The 14,950-nt window shown below is 47.7% G+C and overlaps 1 protein-coding gene across 14 annotated transcripts in view; it reads left to right on the forward strand.

Moving 5' to 3' along the window:
- Positions 1-14,950, forward strand: part of EXD3 (exonuclease 3'-5' domain containing 3) — a 294,208-nt gene that overhangs the window by 157,698 nt on the left and 121,560 nt on the right. For 13 of the 14 annotated variants that reach the window (XM_064677279.1, XM_064677280.1, XM_064677275.1 and 10 more), the window contains 2 exons: positions 2,050-2,103; positions 4,140-4,271. In XM_064677279.1, coding sequence (XP_064533349.1) covers positions 2,050-2,103; positions 4,140-4,271 — 186 coding nt within the window. Of the gene's footprint in view, positions 1-2,049; positions 2,104-4,139; positions 4,272-4,404; positions 4,819-14,950 lie in introns of those variants that run through there. The other variant, XM_064677288.1, reaches the window with a different exon arrangement.

Genomic DNA, 14,950 nt, shown 5'->3' on the forward strand with positions numbered 1-14,950 from the left:
CCTGACACCCACTCCAAAATGCTGCCCTGGGCCCTCCTTTCCTCTTGTTTGGATCGCTGACCACACATCTCTCGATGGTCCCAGCACTACCTTCCCTACTGCTTTTGGAGAAATAGAAGGAATTGTGCCTCTTTGGTCCCAGTCAGATGTGTGCTGTCACATGGCTTTTCTGGCTCTGCATGCTTCTCCCAGGCCCTGTTCCAGAGGCGGAAAAACATGCTCCGAGAGTTATTGCTTTTCTCCTTTTTATTTGATGTTCTTTGCCTGTCTCTGCAGAGCCGTTCAGATAAGGGGATTTATCAAGCTTGAACTAATTAACCCTGGATGCAGGAAGTCAGAATGGAGTGTTCCAGCTCTGAAATCCTCAGCCTTACCCTGAAGCACACTTGGGTCTGACGGAGTTTCACACCTCTTTTCCCTTGCTGGCAGATCGCTGTGGTGAACTTCTGCTGTTGCCTTACCAGACTTCTCTCAATAATGTGCTATGAGGATGCTGTCTTGGCTGCTCTGTACCCAAACTATGTGAAGCAGGATTGCATGGGGTGCCTCTGGATGGCATGGGGTGCCTCTGCCGCTCACCTTTGAGGTTCCTGTTCTTAAAGATTTTTTCCTTCATCGAGAGAGAGAGTTGATTTTGAAAGAAATCCAGTAATTCTACCTGTAGGAAGGTGCTTCAGAAGTTGTTACCAATTGCTTTGTCAGTGCAGAACGGGCAGCCAAAGAGTGACTTCACAAAAAAAGGAGGGAAGCAGCTACCTAAAAGATCAAGAAGGAAAAAAAGAAAAAAAAACGTTGCTTAGCTGCCTGCATGGGACCTTCAGAGCCTTCTCCCCCTTGTTTCATGTTGCCATAGAACCAGTGGGTCTTAAAAAAATGTCTGTCCAAGACAGAGTTTAAAAGTCATGGTTGGGTTTTCTGCTGTTCCCTGGCTATGCTTGGTGGTGTCATCTGTGTGGAAAGTGCAGCAGGACTTTGATCCCAAATGTGTCCTCCTGCCAAGGCTAGAGAGTGATCCAGAGAGAGCTGCTGAACTCTGAACCAGATGAGAGACCTCCACGACACACATATGGAATCAGTGAAAAACATGAGGGCTTCCAACAGAATCCAAACTAGAGAAGAAAGATAACCTCATGCCTACCTCAAAGCACTGATCTCTTGTCAACAGGATCAGAGCTGAGTCCTGGTTCACATGGGAATCCTTTGGAATCCTCCTGTCACCAATGGCCATGAAGCTCTTTCCCTCCTACAGGAGGGGGAGGGGGAGGGAGGGAGGAATGTCATTCAGTCATAAGGTCAGTCACACTTCCATCCTTGCAGCTCCAGATGTAGTGTCTCCTTTTGGCACCAACCCATTTGCAGTGTCTCTGGCTCTGTGGGAAGGTCAGCAGTGCGGGTGATGAGCCCCCTGGTAATTCAGTGCAGACCTTCCACTTGAAGGACCAGATCTCTGATAAAAGCTCGGGACTACAAGCTGGGATGTGATAAACTCTAAGGGAGATATTCCTCGAAGCCCAGAAAGGTGCATAATTCCTGTGTGTTGGGTTGCTGGGACAATAACACCCTCTTTCTTTTAGGAGCATTTTCTGTTAATGATATGAAGTTTGCAGACACATTTCGTGGTACATTTTTTTGCTGTAATGACCTGCTTAGGCTAGTTTTTCCTTTCTCCCCTGTGTAGCAGAAGTGTTTGCTTCTTTGTAACCCAGACTGAGGAAATCGAAATAGTCTGGGCTAAGGGAAAAATATAAAAGATTGGTTTTGGATAGAATTGTTTCAAGGTGGGATGGTCCCCTGGGCCATCTGCAGTGAAGATGCAGCTTGTTCCAGCACATGAGAGACATGGCAGGGATTGGCAGGGAGGGGACATGGGATGGATGAGCCATATCTTGAGCTGCTATGGCTCTCAAGAGCTCTAGGCCAGGTGTGGGCTGACACCGAAGAGAAACACTCAGGATCTCCAGTTCACCTTCTCTCTTGTGACTGCAAGTAAAGCTTGAACACAGTGTAACTTCAGCCCCTGTTCATTTGGATTTTTACTGTTTTTTCCAGATTGCCCGACAGGAAGGAAGAGTCATTTTAACCTCTGGACTCCCATATCAGACTGTAAGTGTTCCGAGCTGCTGCCGTGTTTCTGGCACTGTATCACTGCGTGGTCTGGGGTGTGCAGGGGAGAGAAGAGGAAAAGTCACATGTGAATGCAACAGCTGACTTGGCTTTTTCATGTTTTCTGCACTAAAAACTATGTTAAGGGTCTTGAGAGGTTTGCTGTTCTCAACTGCCAGAGCTTGGGGTGAAATATTCTTTTATACTTATTCTCAGTCCTGCATCAGTGGGGAGAGCAATTGCTCTCTGTCGGGAGCAGCTATGGAAGTCAAGCCAAGCAATCCAGAACAAAATGTTTCTGTTTGACCTCACTGGCAGGTGAAAGGCAGCTCCATTCCTGTGCTTTTTATCCCAGAGATTCTTGTTTACTGACTGGCTCCACACTGACAGTTTCAACACTTAAAGACATTTCTTCAGGCTTGGAAGGCAGAGATTGGAGGTCCCCGAGGGTCCTGATGGAAACTGTAGAGGTTTTGTGTTCCTATAGATAAACAAAAAAGTCAAAGAAAACCCAACCTTACCCTCAACACCAGCTGTTCAGAGCCCTTCACAAACAGTGTTGGTGGGGATCTGCTGAACCTGCCAAGTCAGTGGTTGCAATGTTGTAATTACCTGCTCCAGGTAGCAATTTTTTACTGCCCAAAAATTCATTTGGAAGAGGGAAACTGTTCTGGATGAGCCAGAGTTCTGTTCACGTGAGCCAGAGTGCAGGACTTCTCTGTCACAAACTCTCAGTACAAAAACTCCCAACTACTCAGCCAGCTGGAGTATTTGCAGAATATGGGTTGATGATTTCCTATGTCGTAGCTGAGTGTGGAAGAAAACTCCCCCCACGATGAGACATTGGAGGCAAGTGCAGTTGTGCCACACTGCAGGTTCTTCATCCAGACTGTGGTTCCTTGAGCCTACAGCTGATGTTATAAGTAATTCAGCATCCAGCATAATCTTGTTTGGCAAAACTTAAACTTCAAAGTTCTGTGTAGGAATTGTAGAAGGAAAATAACTATTTCCAGTGTACAGTACTGACCTGGGAAATGTCTGGGTCCCTTTGTTCCCTTGCCTTTGGATGTCCTCTGCAAGGACAGGATGGCTCTGCCAGGCTCCTTTACTGGTGTGCAGCTATCCCACCTTGTGAGTACTTAGCATGGTCATAAAAATATGTCTGGAACTTCCCAGTGCTTGTTCCCAGATGCAGACTTCTCTTCTAAATGTGGAACAAACATTGAGGGACTGTCCACTTCAGCCCCTTCAAATTTTTTGACCATAAGGGAACTTAAACATTCTGTGAAGCAGAAGGGTTGGAGGGGTCATTGGACACCGTTTCCATCCTCGTGCTTTGGCACACTGATCTGGCCAGATTTCATCTGATAGCTGGGATTTAATTCAGTTTCCTCTTGCTACCCCTGTTAGCACCACTGCACCAACTTATAAACTGACAGGATTTGCCATCTTCTGTAGAATAGAATCATGGAATCATTAAGGTTGGAAAACACCTTTAAGATCATCAAGTCCAACTGTTAACCCAGCACCACCACCAAGGCCACCGCTAACCTGTGTCCTCAAGTACCCCATCCACATGTTTTTTGAATCCCTCCAGGGATGGGGACTCCATCACTGTCCTGGGCAGCCTGTGCCAGGGCTGGACAACCTTTTCAGTGAAGAAACTTTCCCTAATATCCAACCTAGATGTCCCCTGGCACAATTTGAGGTCATTTCCTCTTGTTACCTGGGAGCAGAGCCTGACCCTGACCTGGATCCAACCTCCTGTCAAGGAGTTGTAGAGAGTGAGAAGGTTTCCCCTGAGCCTCCTTTTCTTCAAGCTAAATCATATTTCATGTTTATAAAATACTGCAGTGCTTCAGGAGTCAGAGCTACCGCAGCAGTGACTGACTGTTAAATTACCAACTGTGCTGGTTAGATCAAAATTCAGACTGTAAAGACATACTAACTCCAAACATTATTTGTAATTCAAACCAAACCAAGTGTATCAGGAAAATCCCCACATGTGCCTTACTGAGTGTCTTTTTGGTTTGAAGCTGCAGTCCCAGGTGGGAGAAGGAAGGTGTTTCTCTGTGAACTGCTCAGAAAAGGCGAAAGAACAGGCCCTGCAGGTTCTGAAGCACTTCAACGTCCAGGTGTCCCTGAGCGATATCTTCAGCCGCTGCCAGGTAGGACGAGGCTGGTTTGAGTCCCGGGGCCCTCTCACTCGCTGTTCCCTGCACAGCAGGCGCTTCTTCGGTATTTTGGGCCTTGCACTCAGTGTGTTCCTGGTTCCCAAGAGTTCTGCTTCAACTTTGGCAGCCCCTTGCAAAGCCCTGAGGAGTTCTGAGTGCGCTCACGTCCTTCAGAGTGGTGATGGCTGTCATGGCAGCAGAGGCTCTGAATCTGCAGCTTTGCTAGAAACTCGCCTGTTCTTCTGATTTTTGGTACTTGGCATGTGTTTTGGCATCGACTGTCATGGTTATAGTCTCTTTGTTGCTGTGTTCTCTGTCTAGGACACATGCTGTTTTAATTATGAACTGCGTTTAATTATGTCTCTGTGATTCTGATAACACTTAATTACTTTAATAGGAGGATTTTTTCATAGGACTTCTTTTTCTTTCAGAAGCTATTAGGTTAATTCATGTCCATGCTAGTTGATGACTCTAGATTGTGTTTGGCACTGTGTATCTGTGGATTGTTGTTAAGAATAAATTTTAATTGTGTTAGCTCAAATCACCATCTCTTCCAATTTCACTCTTATATTTGTTACAGCAACACGCTGAAACCTATCCCTCCAAAAACTGTAATATAAACCAACGGGCAGCTCCAACATCTCTCATCTTATCAGTGTTTAAAGAGAGAAAAAGAAGAAACTGGAAATTGAAAGGAGCTTTCTCTTAGGGATAAACAAGCCCTTGAGTCTGGCTCAATGCCTTGTGGTTGAGCTCTGGGGTCTCCTGGCCCAGTGGAGCTGCACAAGCAGTGTAGGAGCAGCACTGACTCCTGAGCAGACACACCAGAGAGCATGTCCTAGACTTCTGCTTATATCTGCTGTTCGATGTTGAAACTGGATCTGTAACTTAGAGAGGAAATGAGGGTTGTCCAGCTGGGCAGGTTGCTGTGAGAGGAGGCTGACGGAACACCCTGCAGGTTGGATCGACAGAATATGGGTCGATCTTACTGCAGGATAAATGTACATTCTCAGATATAGCATACTGCCTTCAATCCTGTGGTTTTATTGTCCCAGAGCAGATTGCAGTTGTTATACATATTTGTATTTACAGTGGCACACTGGCTTCTTGGCGATTTTAAACAAAACTTTAAAAAACCTCGTGGATTCTCCGATTCCCTGACATCCCATAAAATAGCAGTGTTCCTCCTGATGGTTGTTGAAATACCACAAGAATCAGCACACACACACAAAACCATGCTGCAGGAAACCCTGTACTCTCTGTAATAAATGCACAAGACTGTGCAGCAGCCGATGGAAAACTGACCCCTCTCCAGCAGGATCTGGGGTCTGGAACTGGTTAACTCTATGGGTTTTGGTACATGCTGTCTTGGTTTACAATATAAATAGGGGTAATCAATCTGGCTAGGAATATATACTAACTGTTCTCTTACTTCCAGGAGAAATGCCTTCCCTGTAAATTGTGGTGGTGGAACATCTGCATGTTTTATACCCCTCGGCATGGGAAGATGCTGATTTGTCAAACCTCTCCATGTTCTGAATCATGTATTTACCTACATTCAAGGCTTTTAGAGCTTATTTTGTTCCACTGTCCTCTGCAGACAGCTCAAGTCTGGCTGATAACGTTACTGATGCTCTGGAGGAGAACCCAAGCTCTTCCAGCTGCATGTGCCCAGGCACTGCAATGCTCTGTGGACTGTGTGTGAGGGGGGCTGTGGGCAGCACATGGAAATGGATCATCCTCCAGCACTGTGCAATATTGACAGCCTCGTCAAAAATGGCGGATTTCTGCCTTGAAGAGGGTGCTCTGGGGCCTCAGTGGCCAACAGAGACCTCAGCAGTTCTTTTGTATGTTCTTTCTAAAACATCCTCATTCTCTGCAAACCTAATTGGACTTAATTAGAATGGAGTCTGGATGCTGAAACTGCTGAGCTGTGCCTGCCAGCCTGCCCGTGCTGCTCTGGGGCCAGGTTACAGACCCCAGGGCTCCCAAACTGCCCCGAGCCCTGCCCCCTCCTTGCAGAGGGCTGGCGGAGGGTTTTGGCTGTCCCTGAAGTGGGGAGCAGGTTGGGCATATGAGCGGAGCTCTAGAAACAACTGAGTGCTGCTGTGTCCATGCTAGGCAGAAGGAAGAGGATGGGGAATACTGATCCATAACATGGGCCACTCTCCTCCCTTGTCTCCGTAGAGCTGGTCTGCCAGTGCAGGGGTGGGTTATGGACACCATCAACCATCACAGATAAGCGTTCGCTCTGTGTCACAGGAAGCAATGTGGCATCCTGCCTACCTCCCTCTGTCTCATAGAGCAAGGGCTTGTTTTGTCTCCTGGGCTTCTGTTCTGTAAATGATTGGAGTAAATATGTCAGCAAATGTTGTTGTCGTAACAATTAATGCGTGTAGTGCAGAGCCCACGGTAAAAATAGGTTCCAATTCAATGTTGTACCCAAGATTGCTGGAAAATATGTTTCCTCTGTCATCTCCCTCAGCAGGGACGGAGGGGCTCGCTTTTGCAGACGTAAAGAATGGGATTGCTTTGTCACCCTGCCAAAATACTGATGGTTTTTTCTGTTAAAACAATGGCCAATACTGGTTACTTCTGTCTGATTTAGAGCAGCAAGTGCCCAGGGAATGTCACCCAGGGGCTTCTCAGCATTTGGTTCCCTCTCGAGCTGGGCTTTGGCTTGGTTGCTCCAGTTAAAGGCTCCAGGAGTGGGGACTACAGCCAAAGGTGTCAGTGATGGCACAGGAATGGCCTTCTCTTTCCATGCATCTCTCAAGTGCTGTGTTGTAAGGACTTGGTGATAGTCATGGAGAAACCACCCCTGCACAGCAGCTGTAGCCAGGCCTGGTGCTGCCTTTGGTGAGGAATGTTTTAGGGGGGCTGAATAAAAATAAGATTAATTCTGTCTTTTGGTGACATGCAAAAAATCCCCTGAGAAGTTCTACATTTCACAGCCTTAAAATATTTGAAACCCATTCCCTCTATTTGAAATGCAAATGTCCTGTGCCTGTCACCTATGCACACATTTGAATATCTTGTATGCAAGTATCTTGTATTTCAGATATCCGAAAGTACCTCCTTCAGGAAGGGGCGATGTGAAATGATGCTTGGGGTGTTCTGACATGATCAGGTCAGAACAATGAGCCCTTACAGTAGTCAGGAACGTCTCTGTAGAGTTGTCAGGGTCTGTTGTGGGCAGCCTTAGGGCAAGCTCACAGCCTGGCTCACGTGGGAGGCCAGTGATCCTCTGCTCTCCACAGCTTGGAGGGAGTTCTAACACAGAAGTAGCATTTAAAAAAGAAAGAAATACCAAAACTTGCTAAGGAAGGTGGCTGCTGGGTGGCTGCAGTCATGGCTATGGGCAGCTGACAGCTGGGTCATTTCACAGTGGGAACTTTGGCTCCTTCCCCAGGTCCCTCCATTCATGGAGGTTGTTGTCTCCCATCCCTCCTGGTGCTGCAGATGGGATGTCCCTACTTGGGGACATCCTGCTGTGTCACTTGGGTATGGCCTGTCAGGACAATAGGAGGACATTCCAGTCTCATAAAGAAACTCTTGAAAACAGACACGTTTTGGCAGATATTACCTGGATGAGTGGTGCGGCTTTTGCCATCCGGCTTTTCCGTGCTGTCTGATTGAAGGTCCACCCAAAGCAGGTGTGGGCTGTATCTATGGACCTGCCAGTGCCTCATCACTGACTGCTTGGTGAGCCCGAGGTCTCAGGACATTTTACTCTCCGTGGCTGGGGTGCAGTGTCTGGCCCTACCAAGTTCTTGTCAGTGACAAAACACTTGTGTGGAAGCAGATCAATGGAGGCGCAGGGCTGGCAGTGCCACTTCTCACACACTAACAGGGTGAAATCACGGTTTGAATGGTGATAAACTGAGGAGATAAACACTGCAAGTTGTTAGCTTTAAATCTTTATATCACAATGGTTTGAAGGGAAAACAGCATGTTCAGTGTTCTATGGGCTCGCTGAGAAATTCCTTCTGTTCTGGAAGAATCTTGTGGTTAAAGGATTCTAACTCTGCTGTAAAACCGTCACTGGTGTGAGGCTCTGCAGCCACATTTGGAGCCAGGAAAGCCTGTCTGTCCGCAGAAAAGCTGCCTTTCCTCAGAAGTGAAGCTGCTGCTCAGCTCAGTTCTGAGTCCAAAGCTCTGCTGGGGGACCCGGGTTCTGCAGGGCGGCTATGCCACCCCCCACCTCCCCTGGGCCTCTCTTTCCTTTCCCACCCTCTGTTTGACTTGACCCTTTAGTCTTTAAGCTGGCCAGGGCAGGGACCCTGCTTGAACAATACCTAACACAACGGGAGGCTGATCCCAGGTGAGGTTTCAAGGCTTTCCTGCAAGTAAAAATGATTGCAATTATATCCCCTGCAAAAATAAATGTGTGGGGAAAAAAAGATCTCAGGCTCCAGCTGCAGTTTGTGCATCTGAACAGCTCTGCATTGATGGTGGGATTATCTGCAAATTCAAATAGGTTGTCTCTTTCACTTCACTGAATTCTCTGATCCTAAATAAGCAAATTACATCACCTGTTCTGATGTCCTGTTTAACTTATGACCTCAGCCTGAGTGCTGCAGGATGTGAGAGATAGCTGCTCGATTTCATTGTCTGGAGATCTGATATATTTTTCTCCTTTTTTGCCCCCCCCCTTCCCTGCTCTTTCAGTTTCCAAACCACTCACCCCAGCCTTTACAAAGGTGTTAGCAAGGGATTAGGAGTAGGCGGGGAAGAGGGGGAAGGAAGAGAGGAAACCACCTTTTTTTTTTTTTTAAATTAGGTGCAAAAGCATTCTGACAGTTGCAGCAAATGTTTCTGGGTTTTTGTGGTTGAGGTAACAAATTTCGTTGCTGCAAAGCTCATCATGTGCAAGCTGATTTACGCAGAGGGAGCCTGGGATGGAGCAATCCATTTAGCAGGGACAAAGAAAAAGGCCTTATGATGAGATGGAAACCCTGTGCTTGGGGCACTTTGCGAGAACCTTTGAAGCCAGCCTGGGAACTCTGGCAATATTAGTCAATAATTAGTAATATAGATCCCTCAAGCTGTCGTTTAGATTGAAAATGTGCATGTCTCTCACGAGCCTCTGCCCCACCAATCTGATCAGCAGGCTTCTTTTTCTCTTTTATGTGGGTTGCGCTGTCGGTCCAGACGATGATGAGAACTGCCAGGCATCATCTTTCTCACTCACTTGAGAGGAGAGCAGCTATCTCCTGCTCTAGAGCGGCATGGAAGTGGAACCAGGGCAATTTTGTTTTGTGGTCACCTTTTGGGGCCCGAGCAAGTCATTTTATTCATTTAAAAGTACCAGTTGTCCTTCCTCATGCACAGAGAAAAAAACAGTAGAGTTTAAAGGCTGCATATTTTGTGAGATGTTTCTGCCCCAGAGACAGCAAGGGGTTTGTCTCAGGAGCCACTCAGAAAAAAAAGCATCTTCAACTCAAACAGGGCTGAGGTGATCATCAAAGAATTCGAAAATGTCAGTTCTCAAAGCCCCCGATTCAGCTTTTGAGCTACTTTCCACTGAGGTAACATCACATCCCCATTTACTTCCTTTCAGCCCTGAAACCTCTTTGGAAAGGGCTGTGTCACCATCTAAATGAAGAATTAAGAAGGGTCACGTGTGCTGGATTTTGATGACTTGGGAATGCTGAGAAAGAGAATATCATTTGGAAACCCTCTGTGGTTTAATAAAAGGTTCATCCATAGGATGCAATTTGTCAGCGCCTACAGGTCAGGAAAACCTGTGATTAAGAGCATCTGTGGTTTCCCCAGATGTGAGTGAGCTGATTACTCCTCCCCAGCCCGTCACCCAAACACAGGGCTCAGCCCTGTGCCTGCCCATGATGTGGGCTGTGATTTCTTGCTTCAGAGCGGGATTGTTCAACACAAAGGGTAAGGCCCTCTTAATCTTTTTGTTTATCCTGGGTTTGGCAATTCCGATGTAATCTGCAGCTTGTGCTGCAGAGGCTCTGGCCAGGAAGCACAGCTGGTATTATTCTGCCTCGACAGACACTGTTGAGGGAGCGAATTGCCCTCCAAAGATACTTGTGCGGGACTGAGTGTGAGGGCTGAGTGTGAGAGCACCTCACCCTGGCACCGCGCCCCGGCCACGGGGACTGAGCCCTTGGTGTGCAGTGGCTCTGCGCAGCAGTCCTTAAATACCAACAGACTCTGGGATAGTTTGTCATGGCAAATTCTGCTTCTTTCGAGTCTCTGGTTGAGATTTGTATTTGCTGATCTCTAAGGCTTTATAAACCATAGTGAGAGCTCATAGTGAGTGGTTGCTGTTACATGCAGGGCTGTGGGGACACGCCAAAGCAACGCAAAGAACACAGAATGGTTTGGGTTGGAAGGGACCTCGTCCAGTTCTAATCTCTCTACCACGGGCAGGGACACCTTCCACTAGACCAGGTTGCTCCAAGCCCCATCCAACCTGGCCTTGGACACTTCCAGGGATGGGGCAGCCACAGCTTCTCCGGGCAACCTGTGCCAGGGCCTCCCCACCCTCACAGGGAGGAATTTCTTCCCAATATCCCATCTATCCCTGCCCTCTGGCAGTGGGAAGCCATTCCCCCATTGTCCTGTCCCTCTAGGCCCTTGTCCCCAGTCCCTCTCCAGCTCTCCTGGAGCCTCTTTAGGTACTGGAGATCCCAGCGGACACTGAGCAAGCCGCAGTTTGCGGGTGCCAGGCAGGCGGGTGAGCAGCACACTGTCCATGACAGCTCTGCCACACGACACTTGAGTGCATAGAGCACCAATCCTGTAAAATTCCCAGCCTGGAGCTGGCTTAGCCCTGTGCTCCTGGCCACGTAAAACTCAGAGTCCCCCAAAAAAGGGCTCGGCTGGGCCTAATTCTCAGCAGCGAGCGCGGCCGGCGCTGCCTGGTTCCCACAGACTGTACACTTCCCTGCCAAGATTTCAGTATCTTCAGAAATTCAGTGGAGCATGAAGGTCACAGCAAGGGGAGAATGACAGCCTGAGAGTTTTTTTTCCCCTTTCAGCAGCTCGGAGCAGACTGTTATCTCTCTCTCATGTTGACTGTTTTCATAGGGTTAGCGTGAAGTTTATGTTTTACACAGCCCAGTGGCAGTCGAAGCTGGGAATGCAGCAGATCAGCTGTGTTTCTTCAAGGAAGACGGTCTCATGTTGCAGACTTTCTTTCTCAGTGTCTGCAAAAGCTTGGTTTCCAGTGAAATATCCTTTACAGATCTTTGTCTTGAGGTTCTTTTTATGGATGTATGTGAGAGACCATACCCAAGGTTTTGGTTTGGGTATTTATTTCCTTTCTTTTATTTTCACTTGCAAAGCTGCAGGCGGATATTAAACTTTGCTGGGGGGGAGGGAGAAGCTGTTAATTTTTCACAGTGTTATGTATTCCAGTGCTCAAAATGATGATGCCAAATTAGCCATTAGAGGTCAAACCTCAGCTGACAGCAAATGTTTTCTTTTGAGGAAGTCATCCTTATTCCTGGGAACCAGTTTTGTTCTCCTGTGCTAAATGCAAGAAAGGTATGAATGTGTGGTTTTTCCTGGAGGGCAACACTAGCTGGAAAAATGCTGGGTTTAGCCAGTGGAAACAGCACAAGCAAACAACGATTGGCAGTGAAAACAGCACTTGTATTTAGACTAGCATAGAAAAGAAGACACAATGTAGTGCAGAGTAAATGTCCTTTTATACAGCCTGTACAAGGCTTTTTCTTCCTCTCGTGGTTTTGGACAGACTGTGAAGTGCGTTGGTCAGCAGAGATGCTGGTGCACTGGGAGAAAGTAGTGAAAGGTCAGCGGGTGACAGTGATGGAGTGACTGTAAGGAAAGCAAGGAACTCTCTGGAGAAGGCACTGACACAGCTCTAACTCCCATGTGTCCTGAAGAAACCGTCCCCATGGTTTCTCTCAAATGTCATGAGAAAACAAGAGATTTGTAGCCAATTTAAGTTCTGTTGGTTTCCAGTCCCCTGTGCCTCCTGAGGTCATAGTTCAGTGTATTGACTGTGTCAAGAAGTCAAAATTCCCATGTTTTATACACTGTGGAGTTTCTCCTCCTTTTTGACATCAGTGCCCTTATAATGGTCTTTGTTTGTATGTCATGGTGAGGATGGGTTGGCCAGGTCCTGGTGTTTGAATGGCTGTATATTCATGGGGGGTGGGGGTTCAGAATGAATAGCCTGTATATAAATCAACAGTGCAACCAATGGGTCTCATTTGAGAGACCTGGTACATCAAAAGTTCAATATTGTCATGGCAGAGTTCTTGTTTTCCCAGTGGAGAGACCAGCTTCAGTAGCAGCTCAGGTGCAGTGGATTGGTTTGAACCCATCCAGAAGAACTCCAGGCCTTTATTTTCCTCCAAAGATCAAGAGGATTGAATAGTGGCAGGTAGGATCTTTCTAAACATCTCAGTGTGTGCACAGACAATATCATAGAATCACAGAATGATTTGGGTTCAAAGGGACCTTAAAGATCATTCCATCCCCTGCCATGGGCAGGGACACCTTCCACTAGCCCAGGTTGCTCCAAGCCCCATCCAACCTGGCCTTGGACACTTCCAGGGATGGGGCAGCCACAGCTTCTCTGGGCAACCTGTGCCAGGGCCTCCCCACCCTCCCAGCCAGGAATTCTTTCCCAATGTCCTATCTCTCCCTGCCCTCTGGCAGTGGGAAGCCATTCCCCCCTTGTCCTGTCCCTCCAGGCCCTTGTCCCCAGTCCCTCTCCAGCTCTCCTGGAGCTCCTTTAGGCCCTGGAAGGGACTCTGAGGTCTTCCTGGAGCCTTCTCTTCTCCAGGTGAACCCTCCCAGCTCTCCCAGCCTGGTTCCAGAGCAGAGGGTCTCCAGCCCTCTGATCAGCTTAAGGCAGTGTGTTCCCAAGTCCTGTTGAGAATCTGTACAAAACCATTGTCCTGTTGTTGCAAATGCCATTAACTCCTGCTATGTGCATCGTGGGCACTGCACAGTTCTGCAGCCATGCCAGCTCTACAGTGTTTGCCAGAGCGGCATCAGTGCTGGCAGCAGACTTTTGTTCCTCTGGAGGAATGTGGGATCTCCAGGTGTGTTTGGAGCTTTCCTTGGAGTCAGCACAATATGCTGAGCCACACATACGTGGCTTCAGCGTAGAATTTGCCAGATCTGTAATTGCTCAGCAACATTTATCTGAAGACCTTTAGGCATTAAACTGTGTGACTTCTGACTAGCATAAAACAAACTGTATCTGTCATTCATAGTATTAATTGGACGAGGTGACACCCTACACCAAAACCATGTGTCCATGAATCATAGAAACAGAGAATCAGCTGGGCTGGGAAGGACCTCTGAGATCATCAAGTCCAACCCTTGATCCACTACTGCCATGGTTACTAGACCATGGCACTGATGCCACATCCATGGCATCATCTTAAAAACCTCCAGGGACGGAGAATCCACCATTTTCCTGAGCAGCCCATTCCAATGCCTGATTACCCTCTGTAAAGAAATTCTTTCTAATATCTCACCCAAACCTCCCCTGGCACAGCTGAAGACCCAGCCCTCTAGTCTTACTGATTGCTGCCTGGGAGAAGATCCCGACTCCCACCTGGCTCCCCCCTCCTGTCAGGGAGTTGTAGAGAGTGAGGAGGTCTCCTCTGAGCCTCCTCTTCTCCAGGCTACACAGCCCCAGCTCCCTCAGCCTCTCCTCACAGCACTTGTGCTCCACACCCTTCTCCAGCCTCATTGCTCTTCTCTGGACCTGCTCCAGCCCCTCCATGTCCTTCCTGAGCTGAGGGGCCCAGAACTGGACACAGCACTCATGGATCCTGGTGACATGTGGTACATAATTGTCTTTGGCATCTACTGCTGCAAAGGCATTTCCATCTGGTAATGAAGATGGCCAGCAACATATGTGGGGTTTTTGGGCTTTTCAGTAAGGAAGACCTTGTCCCCGTAAGGCGCATATGGTTTGAATGAATGATGGAAGAGACCATTTTGTGTTTGTGTGAACCCTCTCATCCAAGGACCATACAGAAAAAGGGACACAGAAAAAGGGACAGGTACAGCAGTGTCCTGGTGAAAAGAGAAACAGAAAGCTTTTAAATGAGTGTCACAATTCATACATTGTGTCAGTCTTGATGAAGATGACATTTTTCAGTTATTGTGATGAAATGCAGCTATGCTGCACGCTGTAAGCCCAAGGTAGGATCTGGCTGAGCTAGCTTAGAGGGAGAAATGACAGCGTAGGGGTTTTGGCAAAGGTGGAAAATGTAACATTCAATACATGTTTCTTGTGAGTCATTGTCTTTTCTCTGGACAAGGGGATTTGGATGATTTATTTGTCTTAATTCAAGACACATAGTCTGAGTTGATCACCCTTTTATTCAGGGAAGTGCTAGGGCAGGATGCAGGTGAAAGCCTGTTTTTATCTCATCCCCAGAAGCTTCTCCATTCCCATCCCCACCTTGGTTTTTCTCTTGATGGTTTCTGGGGGAGCTGCTCCTGCTGAGGCATTTTAGTGAAGTGGGAGAGTATCTGATGTTTGAGGTGAGCACAGCAAAGTTTATTTTCCTTACTTCCCCTTAAAATGCCTATGGTTGCAGGTGTCCTGCAGGGAGTCCCACACCCCATGTCCCCTACTACCTTTCCATTCCTCATGTTTGAAGCTCACGTTTGGGGAGGGGGCACATGGGCAGCCAGATGTTGAGACT

The sequence above is a fragment of the Pseudopipra pipra genome, chromosome 20, assembly GCF_036250125.1.
Source record: "Pseudopipra pipra isolate bDixPip1 chromosome 20, bDixPip1.hap1, whole genome shotgun sequence".
NCBI lineage: Eukaryota > Metazoa > Chordata > Aves > Passeriformes > Pipridae > Pseudopipra > Pseudopipra pipra.